The sequence below is a fragment of the Hemiscyllium ocellatum genome, chromosome 9, assembly GCF_020745735.1.
Source record: "Hemiscyllium ocellatum isolate sHemOce1 chromosome 9, sHemOce1.pat.X.cur, whole genome shotgun sequence".
Classification (NCBI taxonomy): domain Eukaryota; kingdom Metazoa; phylum Chordata; class Chondrichthyes; order Orectolobiformes; family Hemiscylliidae; genus Hemiscyllium; species Hemiscyllium ocellatum.
The window spans coordinates 94298504-94313430 of record NC_083409.1 but is presented as its reverse complement, the minus strand read 5'-3'; the positions used below and the strand labels follow the sequence as shown (position 1 = coordinate 94313430).

Sequence of the window (14927 nt, the reverse complement as noted above, 5' to 3'; positions counted from 1 at the left end):
AGGCCTGGATTTTAATGGTGGCAAAACCGCTAGCATTCGTTGTTGTTACTGAGAGTCATAGAGATGCACAGCACAGAAACAGATCCTTCAGTCCAACTCGTCCATGCCAACCAAATATCCTAAATTAATCAAGTCTCATTTGCCAGCACTCAGCCCATATCCTCGAAACCCTTCCAAATCATATATCCATCCAGATGCCTTTTAAATTTTGCAATTGTACTAGCCTCCACTACTTCCTCTGGCAGCCCATTCCACACATGCACACCTTCTGCATGAAAATATTGCCCCTTAGTTCCCTTTTATATCTTTCTCCTCTCACCCTAAACCTATGCTCTCTAGTTCTGGATTCCCCCACCCCAGGGAAAAGATCTTGTCTATTTACCCTATCCATGCTGCTCATGATTTTATAAACCTTGATAAGGTCATCCTCTGATGCTCCAGGGAAAATAGCCCCATTTTATTCAGCCTTTCCCTCTAGTTCAAACCCTCCAACCCTTCACTCAGGAGACCAAATGTACAGAGCAATGAGGAAGTCAATGAATTTAAGTCAATGATTCTTCACTTTTCTTTAGCATGTTGTGAATGTTCCCCTCCCTAACATAGATAGCAATCAATAAGAGATCAATTGATTGTTGGGACAATCTGCTCTTAATGCTCTTAAACCTCCAAGGAAAACCCTTGAAACTTGTGTATCTGGCTTCCTTTACGATATTTTAACTCGGGCTAATTCTTGTTTTGAGAAGACCTGAAAACATAGGAGCAGAAATTAGGCCATTCAGCACATCAAGTTTGCTTTGCCATTCAACCATGTCTGATAGGCTTTTCAACCCCATTTTCCCACTTTCTCCTTGTAACCTTTGATTCCCTTGACAATCAAGAACTTATCTATCTCTGTTTTAAATATACTCAATGACCTGGCCTCCACAGCCTTCTGCAGCAATGAATTCTATAGATTCACCACTTTCTGGCTAAAGAATGTTTTTCCTTATCTCCATTCTAAAAGGTCTTCCCTTTGCTCTCAGGCTGTGCCCTTGGGTCCTAGTCTCTCCTACCAATGGAAACATCTTCCTAACTTCTGCTCTGTCCAGGCTGTTCAGTACTTCTTCTAAATATTGAGTATTGTCCTAGAGCCCTCAAATATTCTTCATCTGTTCAGCCTTTCATTCCTGGGATCATTCTAGTGAACCTCCTCTGGACCCACTCCAGTGCCAACACATCTTTTCTGAGGTATGGGGCCCAAAATTCCTCACAATACTCTAAATGTCCTCTCGAGATGATTGGCAGCATTGTATTTGCTTTCCTAACTACGAACTCAACCTGCAAGTTTACCTTAAGAGAATCCTGGACTAGGATTCCCAAGTCCCTTTGCACTTCTGATTTTTTAATTTTTTCCCCATTTAGGAAATAGTCTGTGCCTCTTCCTACCAAAGTGTGTGACCTCACACTTTCCCATGCTGTATTTTATCTGCCACTTCTTTGCCCACTCTCCTTACCTGTCTAAATCTTTATGCACCCTCCCTGTTTCCTCAATGCTACCTGCCCCTCCACCTATCTTTGTATCATCTGCAAACTTAGCCAGAATGCCCTCAGTTCCTTCATCCAGATCATTAATGTAAAAATTATTGCTCTTGAGTGGAATGTCAAATTTCTCCATTGTGATATAAGAAAACCCACATTTTAAAAATAATTTGTTAACAAAGTATTTTTTGCTCCCAACTTAATCTAAACATAATCAGTTTTATTTTTCTCACTGAATGTTTAAATTGAAAACAATTTTTTTTTAACATTGCTGGTTTTCTATGTAAAACCTTGAGCAGGACTGGCTGCTTTTCTTATTGTTTGACACCACAGCTGCTAGATGTTAAGAATCAAAGAATTTTACAATATAGAAAGAGGCTATTCAGCCCATCATGTCTATACCGGCTCCTGAAAGAACTTATCAACTAGTCCCATTATTCAACCCTACGTCATAGCCCTCTAAATTCATCACTTTCAATCATATATCCAGTTCTCTTTTGAAACTTCATGTGGAATCCATCCCCACCTCTTCGCCACACAGAGTTTGAATAGAGAAGTTTATTTTCATTTCACTTTTAGCTCTCTTGCTGACAAACTTCAAATTATACCCACTGGTTACTGACCAGTAGAAACAAGAGAACATTTGCATCCTTCTTTACCCTGTCAAAATTAATCATAATTTTGAACACCTCAATAAGGTCAGTATGACATCTCCTTGACTTGGTACCAGATTTCGATTAGAATTCCTACAGTGTGGAAACAGGCCCATTAGCCCAAAAAGTCCACACGGCTCTTCAAAGAAGAAACCCACCCAGACCCATTGCCCTACCCTATATTTACCCCTGACTAATGCACCTATCACTATGAGCAATTTAGCATAGCTATTTCATCGGGCCTGCACATCTTTGGATTGTGGGAGGAAACCCACATACACACAGAGAAAATGTACAAACTCCACACAGACAGTCACCCAAAGCAGGAATCGAACCTGGGTCCCTGGTGCTGTGAGGTGTCACTGCTAACCACTGAGCCACCATGCCATCCCATTATTTACAGTAAATAATGGTTGGTACAAGGAAATATCATTCCATGATGAGCACTAGATTTGTGGACAGCTATTTTGAGGTCAGGCAATTGCTTCATCGTTGACTGGAAAAGTCAGGCTTGCGTAACCAACTGTTCAAATTAAACATGACTGAACATTTTGAGTAGGAATCCTGACTCCTTTCCATTTAGTTTTCCATCATCCCTCAGAGAGGAGACGCCTGTGCTTTTAAATGTACAAGAATTTAAGATTCAGTTTTGAGCACTTTAAAAATGATCTGATAAAATGTTTTATACAACTCAAAACATCCATTAGTTTCTGGAAAGATAAAGACAATTCCTGGACTAGCAGCAGAATAATTCATTCGAACCCTCATCCTTTTTAAAAAAAAACTCACCAGGATTCCCTACCCAATGCCTCCCTGTGCACCTAGACCATTGGGGTTTTACCTCACCTTTTCCTGTCCTAAGACAAGGGAAACTGTTGGCTTTTGGAAGCGCAGGGTGAACCACTCTGCCTGCTGATCTGAAAATAGTTTGTGCATTTGAAATCTCCACCCAGCCTCTGAACGCACCCTCCTCAATGAAACTGTGCTTGAGGGGGATGGGGTGAAGGAGTGAAGTTGATTGGAGGAGGTTCGAAACGGTTTGTGTTTTGTCAGATCAGAAGGAATTCGGTTGAAGGATAGGCAGGAACCCTGGTACTGAAAGAAAGAGAAAAGCTGTCTTGAGGAGGAAGAGGAAGAAAACGAGAGAGCAGCTTGTTAGACACATGGTAAGATCTGAGATTCTCGCGGGCTGGCGAGAGATGGAAAAATCCTTTCTTTTTTAAAACGCAAAGATACGATGTGTTTTTAAAATGGGTCAATGTGATGAAAAGCAGATTGCAGAGGTTTGGGTTGGAAGCTTTAAGAGCAGCTGGAAGACAGGGGGTGGTGGGGAGAATTATCGGAACCAGGTGAAGGAGATGGAGAAGGGCAGATGGACCGCAATGATGTTGATCATAAGCGGGTCTGCTCACCGGGCTCGGGCTGGGGAAGAAGGGTAGGGAGGTAAAGGCGGGCCCGGCGAGGGCGGCCAGGCCTCGGACTGGGCTGGGTGGATTTGCCCGTGGTCGGTTCTGATGCCCAAAACTGGCGGCGCATCGTTCACTCAGTGTTGCTCGGAACAGGACAGGGCAGGGGAGACAGCGGCTTCTCCCTCCCTCCTCGGGCTCGAACCCGGAGCCAAAGCATTCCCCCCCCCCCCCCCCCCCACCCCCCCCCCCCCCCCCCCCCACACACACACACACCGCAAAATCCCCCAGGTAAAGTAACACCTTGGACCCACCCTCAAATCCCCCAATAAAGTAACACCTTGCCCCCCCCATCCAAAACACCCAGGTAAAGAAACACCTTGGACACCTCAAATCCCCCATGTAAAGTAACACCTGGGATTTCCCCCCCCCAACCCCCAACCCCCAACCCCCAGGTAAAGAAACACCTTGAATACCCCTACCCTCACCATTATACTCTTTCTCCACCCCTCACCCCATCATCTAAAGTGACACCTGGGATCCCTCTCTCATTACCACCCTCCATTCCCTCTCCCTGGTAAAGTGACACCTAGGAACCCTCACTATCTCCCCCCAGGTAAGGTGACATGTGGCATCAACCCCCCCCCCCCCCCAATAAAGTAACACTTGGGGAGCCCCCTCACCTCCTGGGTAAAAAGGGAATGTGATGTGACATAATCCCATCACACCAGGTGTATGAATAGGTGGTGCATACTGGAAAAAGAGATTTTCATATTGCTGAGAACAGGAGGGCAGTATATAGCCCTTTTCCTTGACTTCCTGTGGTAGAACAGGTAAACCAGGAAGTCAGCACAAAGTAAAACCTAGATTGTAGATAAAAGGTTGTACTGGGGATGGACACAGAGTAAGGAGGAACAGGGTTGTATTAACTTTTCCAGTGCCCATATTGTAATGAGTTCACTTAAACACACTGAAAAGACATTTGCGTGTTATATATTGCCTGTGAAGTTAGGGAAGGTAGTATACAGTATTTTTATTAAAGTTGAATGTTTTAATTGTTTCATCTGAACTGGCTTGACTGGCATTACTATTTTGCTATAATGTGTAAACCAAAAAGGCATCAGCTGTTGTTGTTATACAATTTTATTGCTTTTGGAATGATTTTTATGAGGTAATGGGATATGAGAATTACTGATAAGGCCAGTATTTGTTGCCCAATCTTATTCATCCTTGGCAAGGTGACGGATGAATTGCCTTCTTGAACTGTTGCAGTCCTTGTGGTGGTAGATTCACTATGCTGTTAAGAGTGGGAAAATGAAGACCAGCTTGGATAAGAAGCCTCTCAACTTGTTTGTGGTGAACCTGTTCACTGTGCGATGCACCAATCTATGGATGTGATTATTCATAATGAATCCCATCATCTGTTGTATGATTTGGAGATGCTGGTGTTGGACTGGGGTGTACAAAGTTAAAAATCACACTACACCAGGTTATAGTCCAACAGGTTTAATTGGAAGCACACTAGCTTTCGGAGTGACGCTCCTTCATCAGGTGATTGCAATCACCTGATGAAGGAGCGTCGCTCCGAAAGCTAGTGTGCTTCCAATTAAACCTGCTGGACTATAACCTGGTGTTGTGTGATTTTTAACTTTGTACATCTGTTGCATGTTTAAGTTCAGCTGCTACAGGTTAAGCATTGATGGCATGGTGGACTGTAATATTGTGTACAACCTTGTGTCTGCAGTTCTTCGTGCCAAGTTTTCATTTTCAGCAAGTTTGTTCACCAGAGACAGGAAAAACAACACATTGGAACAAACTGAAAGACATTGTGGCCTTGCATACGTTTTTTGAGTTGGCAAGCACATTTCCGATGTTTCCCTGAAAGGAAGGATCTGTTGCTAATATCATCGGTTATTCTTGTATGGTGCAATACATCATCACAACTGGTATAGAAATGATTCCCGAAATGTTTGCCAGGCTCCTTGTGTTAATGTTGCAACATCAAATAGGAAAAAGAATAAGAAGAAAATGACTTATAGGCAGGCTGATGAAAATTCATTTTTTAATATTTTTGGCATCATGTCCTTAATAGTTATAGAGATGTACGACAAAGAATTAGACACTTTGGTCCAACTTGTCCATGCTGACCAGATATCCAAAATTAATGTAGCCACATTTGCCAGCATTTGGTCCATAGCCCTCTAAATCCTTCCAATTCATATACCCATCCATACCCAGTTATCATGCAATATTTCATCTGACTAATAGCCACAAGCTTTCTTCAAGGTTTAGTCTGCAATTGAAGGAGTCTGCAACTTGCTGTTTGTCCGTTCAGCAGGGATGCTGGTAGAGTTATTAGTTGGCTGCGTTGCTTGGTAGATTCTCCGTCTAAAAATGAGACAAGACTATTCTATTGGATCTCTGAAAGCAGAACTCTAATACAGCCTAGCCAGATGGATGGAGGATCTTCTGTGTTGTTCAGCTAAGTGGATAGAATTTAAGTACTTTACCCTAATTTGAAGTAAATTTGAGTTCAGTACACAAAACGTTTTTTTCTTTGCAAGTAAAAGCCAAGGGGCTATGGAGCAGAAATTAGGCCATTCACCCCATCGAGTCTGCTCTACCATTCAATCATGGCGGATAAGTTTCTCAACCCTATTCTCCTGCTTTCTCCCTGTAGCCCTTGATTCTCTTTACAATCAAGAACCTCTCTAACTCTGTCTTAAGTATGCCTTTTCTTGAGATTTGCTTAGAGCTGAGATGAAATGGTTGGATGCTTTGCTTTAATTTTACTTTGAGGATTTATATTGTCATACTAAACTATGCATTTCAGATATACAGTCTATATCAAAATTGGCTCAGAATTACTGTGGTGCTCTTTTAAAGAAGAGAGGTGCCTTTAGATGTTTGGAGTCTAAATGATGTGGAGCTGATGTGCTTTAACTTTTTTTTAATTCACTCATGGGATGCGGATGTCTCTGATTAGATTAGAGTGGTGCTGGAAAAGGCGGGTCAGGCAGCATCTGAGAGCAGGAAAATCAACATTTCGGGCAAAAACCCTTCATCATTTGTGATGAAGGGCTTTTGCCTGAAACCTTGATTTTCCTGCTCCTCGGATGCTGCCTGACGTGCTGTGCTTTTCCAGCACCACTCTAATCTGCATCTGCAGTCCTTACTTTCGCTTATGTTTCTGACTAGGCCAGTATTTATTATCCATCCCTAGGTTAACCACATTACTTTGGCTCTGGAGCCACATGTAGGCCAGACCAGATAAGGATGGCAGTTTCCTTCCTTCAAGGACATTAGTGAACCAGATGGGTTTTTCTGACGATTAACAATGGTTTCATGGCCATTGTTTGACGCTTAATTCCAGTAAAAAATGAGGTCTGCAGATGCTGGAGATCACAGCTGCAAATGTGTTGCTGGTCAAAGCACAGCAGGTTTCCAGGCCATAGAGTCACAGTCATAGAGATATACAGCATGGAAATTTTGGTCCAACCCGTCCATGCCGACCAGATATCCCAATCTAGTCCCACCTGCCAGCACCCGGCCCATATCCCTCCAAACCCTTCCTATTCATATACCCATCCAAATGCCTCTTAAATGTTGCAATTGTACCAGCCTCCACCACTTCTTCTGGCAGCACATTCCTTACATGTACCATCCTCTGCATGAAAAAGTTGCCCCTTAGGTCTCTTTTATATCTTTCCCTTCTCACCCTAAACCTATGCCCTCTAGCTCTGGACTCCCCGACCCCAGGGAAAAGACTTTGCCTAATTACCCTATCCATGCCCCTCATAATTTTGTAAACCTCTATAAGGTAACCCCTCAGCGTCCGACGCTCCAGGGAAAACAGCCCCAGCCTGTTCAGCCTCCCCCTATAGCTCAAATCCTCCAACCCTGACAACATCTTTGTAAATCTTTTCTGAACCCTTTCAAGTTTCACAACATCTTTCCAATAGGAAGGAGACCAGAATTGCACGCAAGGTATGGGCTTTCCTAGAATATTGAGATTTTGAGACTGCCTGAATCTAGCAGAGAATACAAACAGGAGTTAAAAAGACTCTTGGCTTCACTGTGTGGAAACACATGTGGAGGTTTGCACTCAGATTAAAAAGACCACACTCATGTGGAGTTAAATGTTTTTTATTCACTCATGGGACATGGACATTGCTGGCTAGGCCAGCATTTATTGCTCTGGCAACATCCTTGTAAATCTTTTCTGAACCCTTCAAGTTTCACAACATCTTTCTGATAGGAAGGAAACCAGAATTGTACGCAATATTCCAACAGTGGCCCAACCAATGTCCTGTACAGCCGCAACATGACCTCCCAACTCCTGTACTCAATACTCTGACCAATAAAGGAAAGCATACCAAAAGCCTTCTTCACTATTCTATCTACCTGTGACTCCGCTTTCAAGGAGTTGTGAACCTGTACTCCAAGGTCTCTTTGTTCAACAACACTCTCTCGGACCTTACCATTAGGTATATAAGTCCTGCTAAGATTTGCTTTCCCAAAATGCAGCAGCTTGCATTTACCTGAATTAAACTCCATCTGCCACTTCTCGGCCCATTGGCCCATCTGGTCCAGATCCTGTTGCAATCTGAGGTAACCCTCTTCGCTGTCCATTACACCTCCAATTTTCGTGTCATCTGAAAACTTACTAACTGTATCTCTTATGCTCGCATCCAAATCATTTATGTAAATGACAAAAAGTAGAGGACCTAGTGCCGATCCTTGTAGTACTCCACTGGTCACAGGCCTCCAGTCTGGAAAATAACCACCACCCTCTGTCTTCTACCTTTGAATCAGTTCTGTATCCAAATGGCTAGTTCTCCCTGTGTTCCATGAGATCTTACCTTTGAATCAGTTCTGTATCCAAATGGCTAGTTCTCCCTGTATTCCATGAGATCTAACCTTGCTAATCACTCTCTCATGGGGAACCTTGTCGAACACCTTACTGAAGTCCATATAGATCACATCTACTGCTCTGCCCTCATCAATCCTCTTTGTTACTTCTTCAAAAAACTCAATCAAGTTTGTGCGACTTGATTTCCCATGCACAAACCTATGTTGACTATCCCTAATCAGTCCTTGTCTTTCCAAATACATGTACGTCCTGTCCCTCAGGATTCCCTCCAACAACTTGCCCACCACCGAGGTCAGGCTCACCGGTCTACAGTTCCCTGGCTTGTCCTTACCGCCCTTCTTAAACAGTGGCACCATGTTTGCCAACTTCCAGTCTTTCAGCACCTCACCTGTGACTATCGATGATACAAATATTAGATTAGATTACTTACAGTGTGGAAACAGGCCCTTCGGCCCAACAAGTCCACACCGACCCGCCGAAGCGCAACCCACCCATACCCCTACATATACTCCTTACCTAACACTACGGGCAATTTAGCATGGCCAATTTACCTGACCCGCACATCTTTGTGATGTGGGAGGAAACCGGAGCACCCGGAGGAAACCCACGCAGACACGGGGAGAACGTGCAAACTCCACACAGTCAGTCGCCTGAGGTGGGAATTGAACCCAGGTCCCAGGCGCTGTGAGGCAGCAGTGCTAACCACTGTGCCACCGTGCCGCCCAGCAATATCTCAGCAAGAGACCCAGCAATCTCTTCTCTAGCTTCTCACAGAGTTTTCGGATACACCTGATCAGGGGATTTATCCACCTTTACCCGTTTCAAGACATGCAGTACTTCCTCCTCCGTAATCTGGACATTTTGCAAGATGTCACCATCTATTTCCCTACAGTCTATATCTTCCATATCCTTTTTCTGAATTTAAATTGCACCTCTTGTTGTGGCAGAATTTGAACCTGGGTCTGTAGAATATAACTAGAAAGATGTTGAGTAACAAGGATTTTGCTATATATTTCTCGAGCTACGTTTGAATTCTTTTATCTGAATCTGGAGAGATCTACAGAATTTACATCTTTCTATCTGTTAGCTTTTAAACAACTTTGTCAGAAAGGATTGTGGTGATTGTAGCTTGCAGTTTAGTGACAATCTGCCTTTGTTCAATAGGTTTTCTTCTTCTGTTTCCTTATTTTTCTCATTTAGCCTAACTTGTGTACACGAAGCTGGTTACGTATACAGAAAACAGAACAGAGATACTGGCAACGTTCAAAGTCTCGATTATTTCATCTTACTCAATCCCCAGGATAACAGTATAATTGTTCAACTCCATACAACTCAGGTAACAAATTTACCATTGCATAAAACTTTTATATTTTAGCATTACAAGTTTGATGCATAGATTCAAAGTATTCTCTGATTTCTTAGCTTCACAGAACCCCCAACTGATCCAACTTCTTTAGAAATCCTACCATTTGCACTCCTTGATTGGTAGTCCAGCTGACAATATAGTTCACTTGTGCTTGGCCTTTCATGAGATTTGCTGTTGTGGCTTGGTTAACCCGTTGAAGTAGGGAGCTACTTCATTCTACTTGTGGTAATTTTTATTTAACTTCTGTGACTTTTTTTTAAAGAAAGAGAAAACTGACAGATTAGTAAGTACATTTCACCTAATGTTGCACATAATCCAGTTTCAGACTTAACACAGAGTTTTATTTTTAACTTACTATTTTTGAAGTATAATTTAAATTTTGAATGCAACAAGTGTGAGGTCCCAGATTTTAAGAAACAGATACAGGAAGGTGTGTTGTGGGCTATGCTGAATCTCTTGGGTTTTTTAAAAAAAATCTTTACCCTGATCATTTTGCATTTTATTCAAGGGCTTGAAGTGCTGAGTTACAGTGGTTGTATGTCAGTTCCTGATTCTGAAGCAGTCTGATGTGCGTGTGTGCATTAACATGTGTTGTTGAGCTCTGCCTGTGCACAGTGTGTGGTGTCCTACTTGCCAGTGTTCAATGACATGTTTAAAAGTAAAATTTCATGTTAGGTCAGAACAGAAAGGACAGTAGGATTTTTGCTCATGCTAGACAACTTGTAAAATTCAAAGTTGGAGAAGAAGCAATGCTAATGTTTTAGACTGGAAATCTAGAACGCCAGGCTAATGTTTTGGGGATAGATGGCAGATGATGGATTTTGAATTCACGAAGCATCTGGAATAAAAGACAAGCGTAATCGTGACCACATAACCATTGTCATTAAGCTCCACCTAGCTCACTGGTATATATTGTGCAAATGAAATCTGTTGTCCTTACCTGGTCTGGCCTGCATGTGACTCCAGACCCACAGCAATATGGTTGACTCTTACCTGCCCTCTGAGCAATTAGACATGGGCAGTGAATGCTGGTCTAGCCAGTGACTCCAACATTCCATGAATGAATAACAAAAGATGTTTGGCTTCTAAAATCTGTTTGGCATCTGAGAAAGCTTTCCTTTACTCCTAAGGCGGTTACCCTGCAGTGTTTTGGAAAGGAAAATGGTTGAAAACAAAAACAGAAATTGCTGGAGAAACTCAGCAGGTCTGGCGATGTCTATAGAGAGAAAGCTGAGTTAACTTTTTGGATCCAGAAATTCTACTTCAGAACAACTGAAACAGTTGCAAACAATTCTGACTAGACGATTTTTCTATAGTCATGATGTAAAAATAAATTATATATGGTGCAAAGGGTGGTTTGAGTTTCAAAAGTGTTTTTATTTTCAGTCTTGATAGGATGCAAGCAAAATGATGTATAGTGGACAAGATTAACAGAAATGCTAATTTGATTGGTCATTTTGCCGTCAAATTATCATGTGGTAAGTGTAAACTGTGGAGAAGAATCCAGATAGGAGTATTTGCTTGGTCAAAGTAAGGAGTGTATTGATGTGATTTTTACTGTTGGATAATGAGAAAATTTTAAAAGAAAATTTCAAAGATGATCAATTTGTTTTTGAAATCAAGCCTGGTACTCAATTGCTTCATGTAATGAAGAAATATCTGGGCACTTTGCAGGAAGATTATATTGTGATGTGAATATCCTTTTGTATGATCATCTTTGTTAGAAACCTATTCGTGACCAGCATTATGTTATAATTTGAATCTGAACTATTACTGCTAATTGCCCCAAACTTAAACAAGTTAAATCAGTTACAGTTGGTGCTAAATCAATCTGTTTTCCACTCAGTTTTACATTAATACTTGCAGCTAACATTGCCCTATCATTTTTGTTTTCTTTCTGTAAATCTTTGTCACTTTAGCTGGAATGACATTATCTGACCGTGTGATGCTTTTTCTCGTATGGAAGAAATCAAAAATGTACATCAAACAGCTCCTAAAACTTCCAATCCATAAAATATGCACTGTAATACTAGGCCAATATGGAGGCATGTCACTCTACTTTCTGAATGCTTTAACCTTAACTGTGGTTTAAGGGAATTCAAATTTGCAAGTGCAGTTTGCGATGAGTACAAATCAAGAACTTGCACTTATATAGTGCCTGTCACAAACCCAGGGTGTCCCAAATGCTGTGCAGTCAGTAATATACTTTTGAATTGTAGTCAATTCCAAAGCAGGTTGGGAGGAGACTTTCAATTTTAACAGTGCAAATGCAATTCAAAGAAAATGAGTGAGTTAATATTTCACTTGCTCTTGAATTTGGTTTTCAAATATGTTACTGTTTTTCTACTGTGCACTGTGGCAGACATGTCTTTGGAAATACTGGCAGGACTGTCAAGCATAACACTAGCTGCAAATTTCCTCTTGCACCACCGTCCTGCTGCTACATTAAGGATGGCAGAGTCTGGGATTGTTGACTCTGGACTTTTGCAGGTTTGATCAGATGGCATTTGATTTTTTTGGGGGGAGAAAAGAACTACTGCAATTACCTTTGACTGTTTCAGTATAAGCAAGGGCAGAATAAAATACTGTATTTGTATGTTTCTGTAGAATGCAACAACTACTAAGTTGAATTGGAACAATTTTATGACTCAAAGCAAGAAGACAAGTGTGTTGAAAGAAATAAGTGATCCTTAAATTTTAAAAATATCCACAAAACATCATGGATTATAAATAAGTTCAAATTAGCATTTTCATATGATATCCTCAACACAGTGTGTATTCTAAATAATAATAAATTTAAAAAAACATCATTCAGTTTACTGACTTCTAACCTGTCCTATTTGCATAATCAGCTTCAGGGAGTTGAGGCTTAATCTGCAGATGATCACCAAAGCTGTTTAACTTCAATAACAAAATGCACTAGCCTGGATTTTTTTTAAAGTATCATGGTGAGGCTAACAATGCTCTGCTGTTACTGGTAAATGAACTGTCAGCTGCTTCCAGGGTACATGTAGACACAATTTACATATGGAAGTTGAGGTTAAAGTACCCCACTCCTCTGAAGCTACATGATGGCAACCTCAATAATAGACTTGAACCAAAGATGTGAAGTTGCAGTATATCCCCATGAAACACATAAGGAAAAATTAGAGCTGGTGTATTCAAGTATTGGTAAATTTATTAAAGTAAAATGTCATAATTAATGCCATGTAATTTCTAGCCCTTAAACTTTAATTTTGCAAATATAGAATCTTGTTTCTTCAGAATTAAGTTGTTAGAAATGGACAAAAAAACATTTATTTCTGACTTTTGCACCTGAATTCTCCTTTCCTTTCCCTCCTTCACTTTCTGTGAAAGATCTAAATCTCATTCATACTTCTTGGTTTATTGTTCCTGTTTTGGACTCTATGTATCTTTGTGAGGATGCTTTAACCTGGTAGAAAGCCACATTGTTTCTTCTCCTGCTCATGCATGCCACGAATTTCTGACAGAGGGTGCCTTGCAGAATGAAAGCCTGTGAAAAATAGGCGGGAGTTAGTCAGTGTTGTGAACAGCAACCATACTTCCGAACTCAAATCCAGCAGTCTGCTATCATACAACAGACCAACATGAGCTGGCATTCCTGCACCCCACCCATAACTCACTAGAGAGCAGTTTACATTTAAAAGCCACATTGTTGACATTCCTTCTTCCTGCAGTCCAAAACTTGATCTTGATCTTGATCTTGAACCTGTCTGGGTTAGTTGACAAAGTACAGTGTTACAATTTTCAGAATTGAAAGCTGGCAGTGTTTCGTCCCATTTATTTAGCCATGTCTTTCCTCATACATGAAAATCTAACACTACATTGGGAGGTTGTTGGGATATTCCTTTGGAATGTTAAAGGTGCTAATAGATGCAAGCTGGTAATTACATAGATATAGTGTGGTGCAGGAAAAGCACAGCAGGCCAGGCAGCATCCGAGGAGCAGGAGAATCGACGTTTCGGGCATAAGCCCTTCTAAAGAACTCTGGTCGTCCAGCATCTGCAGTCCTCACTTTCTCCTAATTACATAGATATATTAAATCAAGTAAAACTGTGGTTGGAAGACAAGTTCTGTACCCCAATATTGAGACTTCAAGTAAACTGGAACTTTTGTGAATGACCGAGAGCTGGGTTCGGGAGATTGCCTCGTTTCATTCACTAAAGCAAAACCATTAAGACTGTTCAGAGAATCAGCTACCTCCCTCCCCATCCCCCAACTCCCTTCCCAGCTCCTCCCCCTCCCACCACTCCCTGCCACCAACCAGATTAATTTCTCCCATTGACCAACCAGGTTGAACCTCCTACCTGTCTTCACCTATCCCCACTTCACCACCCTGCCCCTATGTCCCTCTTTATCTGCAGCTCCCCCACACCCACTCCCAGTCCTGAAGAAGGGTTACACCTGAAACATCAACTACTTCACCTTGTGATGCTGCCTGGCTTGCTGTGTTCTTCCAGCCTCCTGTCCATCTACTTTGGATTCCATCATCTGCAGTTTTTTTGTCTCAAACCTTCATAGAGTCAGTGACAGTTAATGAGCAGAGTATCTGCCTTTCCACAAGTTACTACTCCCTGAAGTTAGCAGAAATGCCGTAGAGGAAAATTTAATTTCTGGATGGGCTAGCAGTCCTGGTTTATGAATGTAAATTGGGTTTCTGCTGCACATTTGCTCCGTTTACGGTGGTACAGTGCTTGCAGATCTGAAGAGATTTGTAGTGCTTGCTTCCACATAAATTTTTAGAAAATCATGGATTTTCTTTGCTACCTGTCTATTGATTTCTAATCTTAAAGGGTGATCAGAGAGATTTGAGCTACAACTTAGTTTTGAACTGTGAAAGAAAATTCTGTATCATTGGGTTATTGAAGTAAATTTTAAATTGTCCTAATTTTACTTAGAAAACTTTACCAATTTTTATTTTCTTACAGAGTTCCATTCGTCATGGCTTCGCTTGATTGGCTGATTGTCGCGGTAGCTAGTTTCACAATATTTCAAATTATGTTCCATTATTTAAGTGCAAGGATATCTATATGTTTCTGCAAGAGTTATCAGACATTGACTGACATTCAGAAGACTGAATGGAACTCCAG

The 14927-nt window shown here is 41.4% G+C and overlaps 1 protein-coding gene across 1 annotated transcript in view; it reads left to right on the top strand.

Moving 5' to 3' along the window:
• The first annotated feature begins 3094 nt into the window (after positions 1-3094).
• tlcd4a (TLC domain containing 4a) overlaps positions 3095-14927 on the top strand; it is a 54113-nt gene continuing 42280 nt past the window's right edge. Inside the window, exons 1-3 of the mRNA XM_060830573.1 lie at positions 3095-3337; positions 9651-9786; positions 14766-14927. Of these exons, the coding sequence (XP_060686556.1) occupies positions 14779-14927 (149 nt within the window). The 5' untranslated portion in view covers positions 3095-3337; positions 9651-9786; positions 14766-14778. The remainder of the gene's footprint in view (positions 3338-9650; positions 9787-14765) is intronic.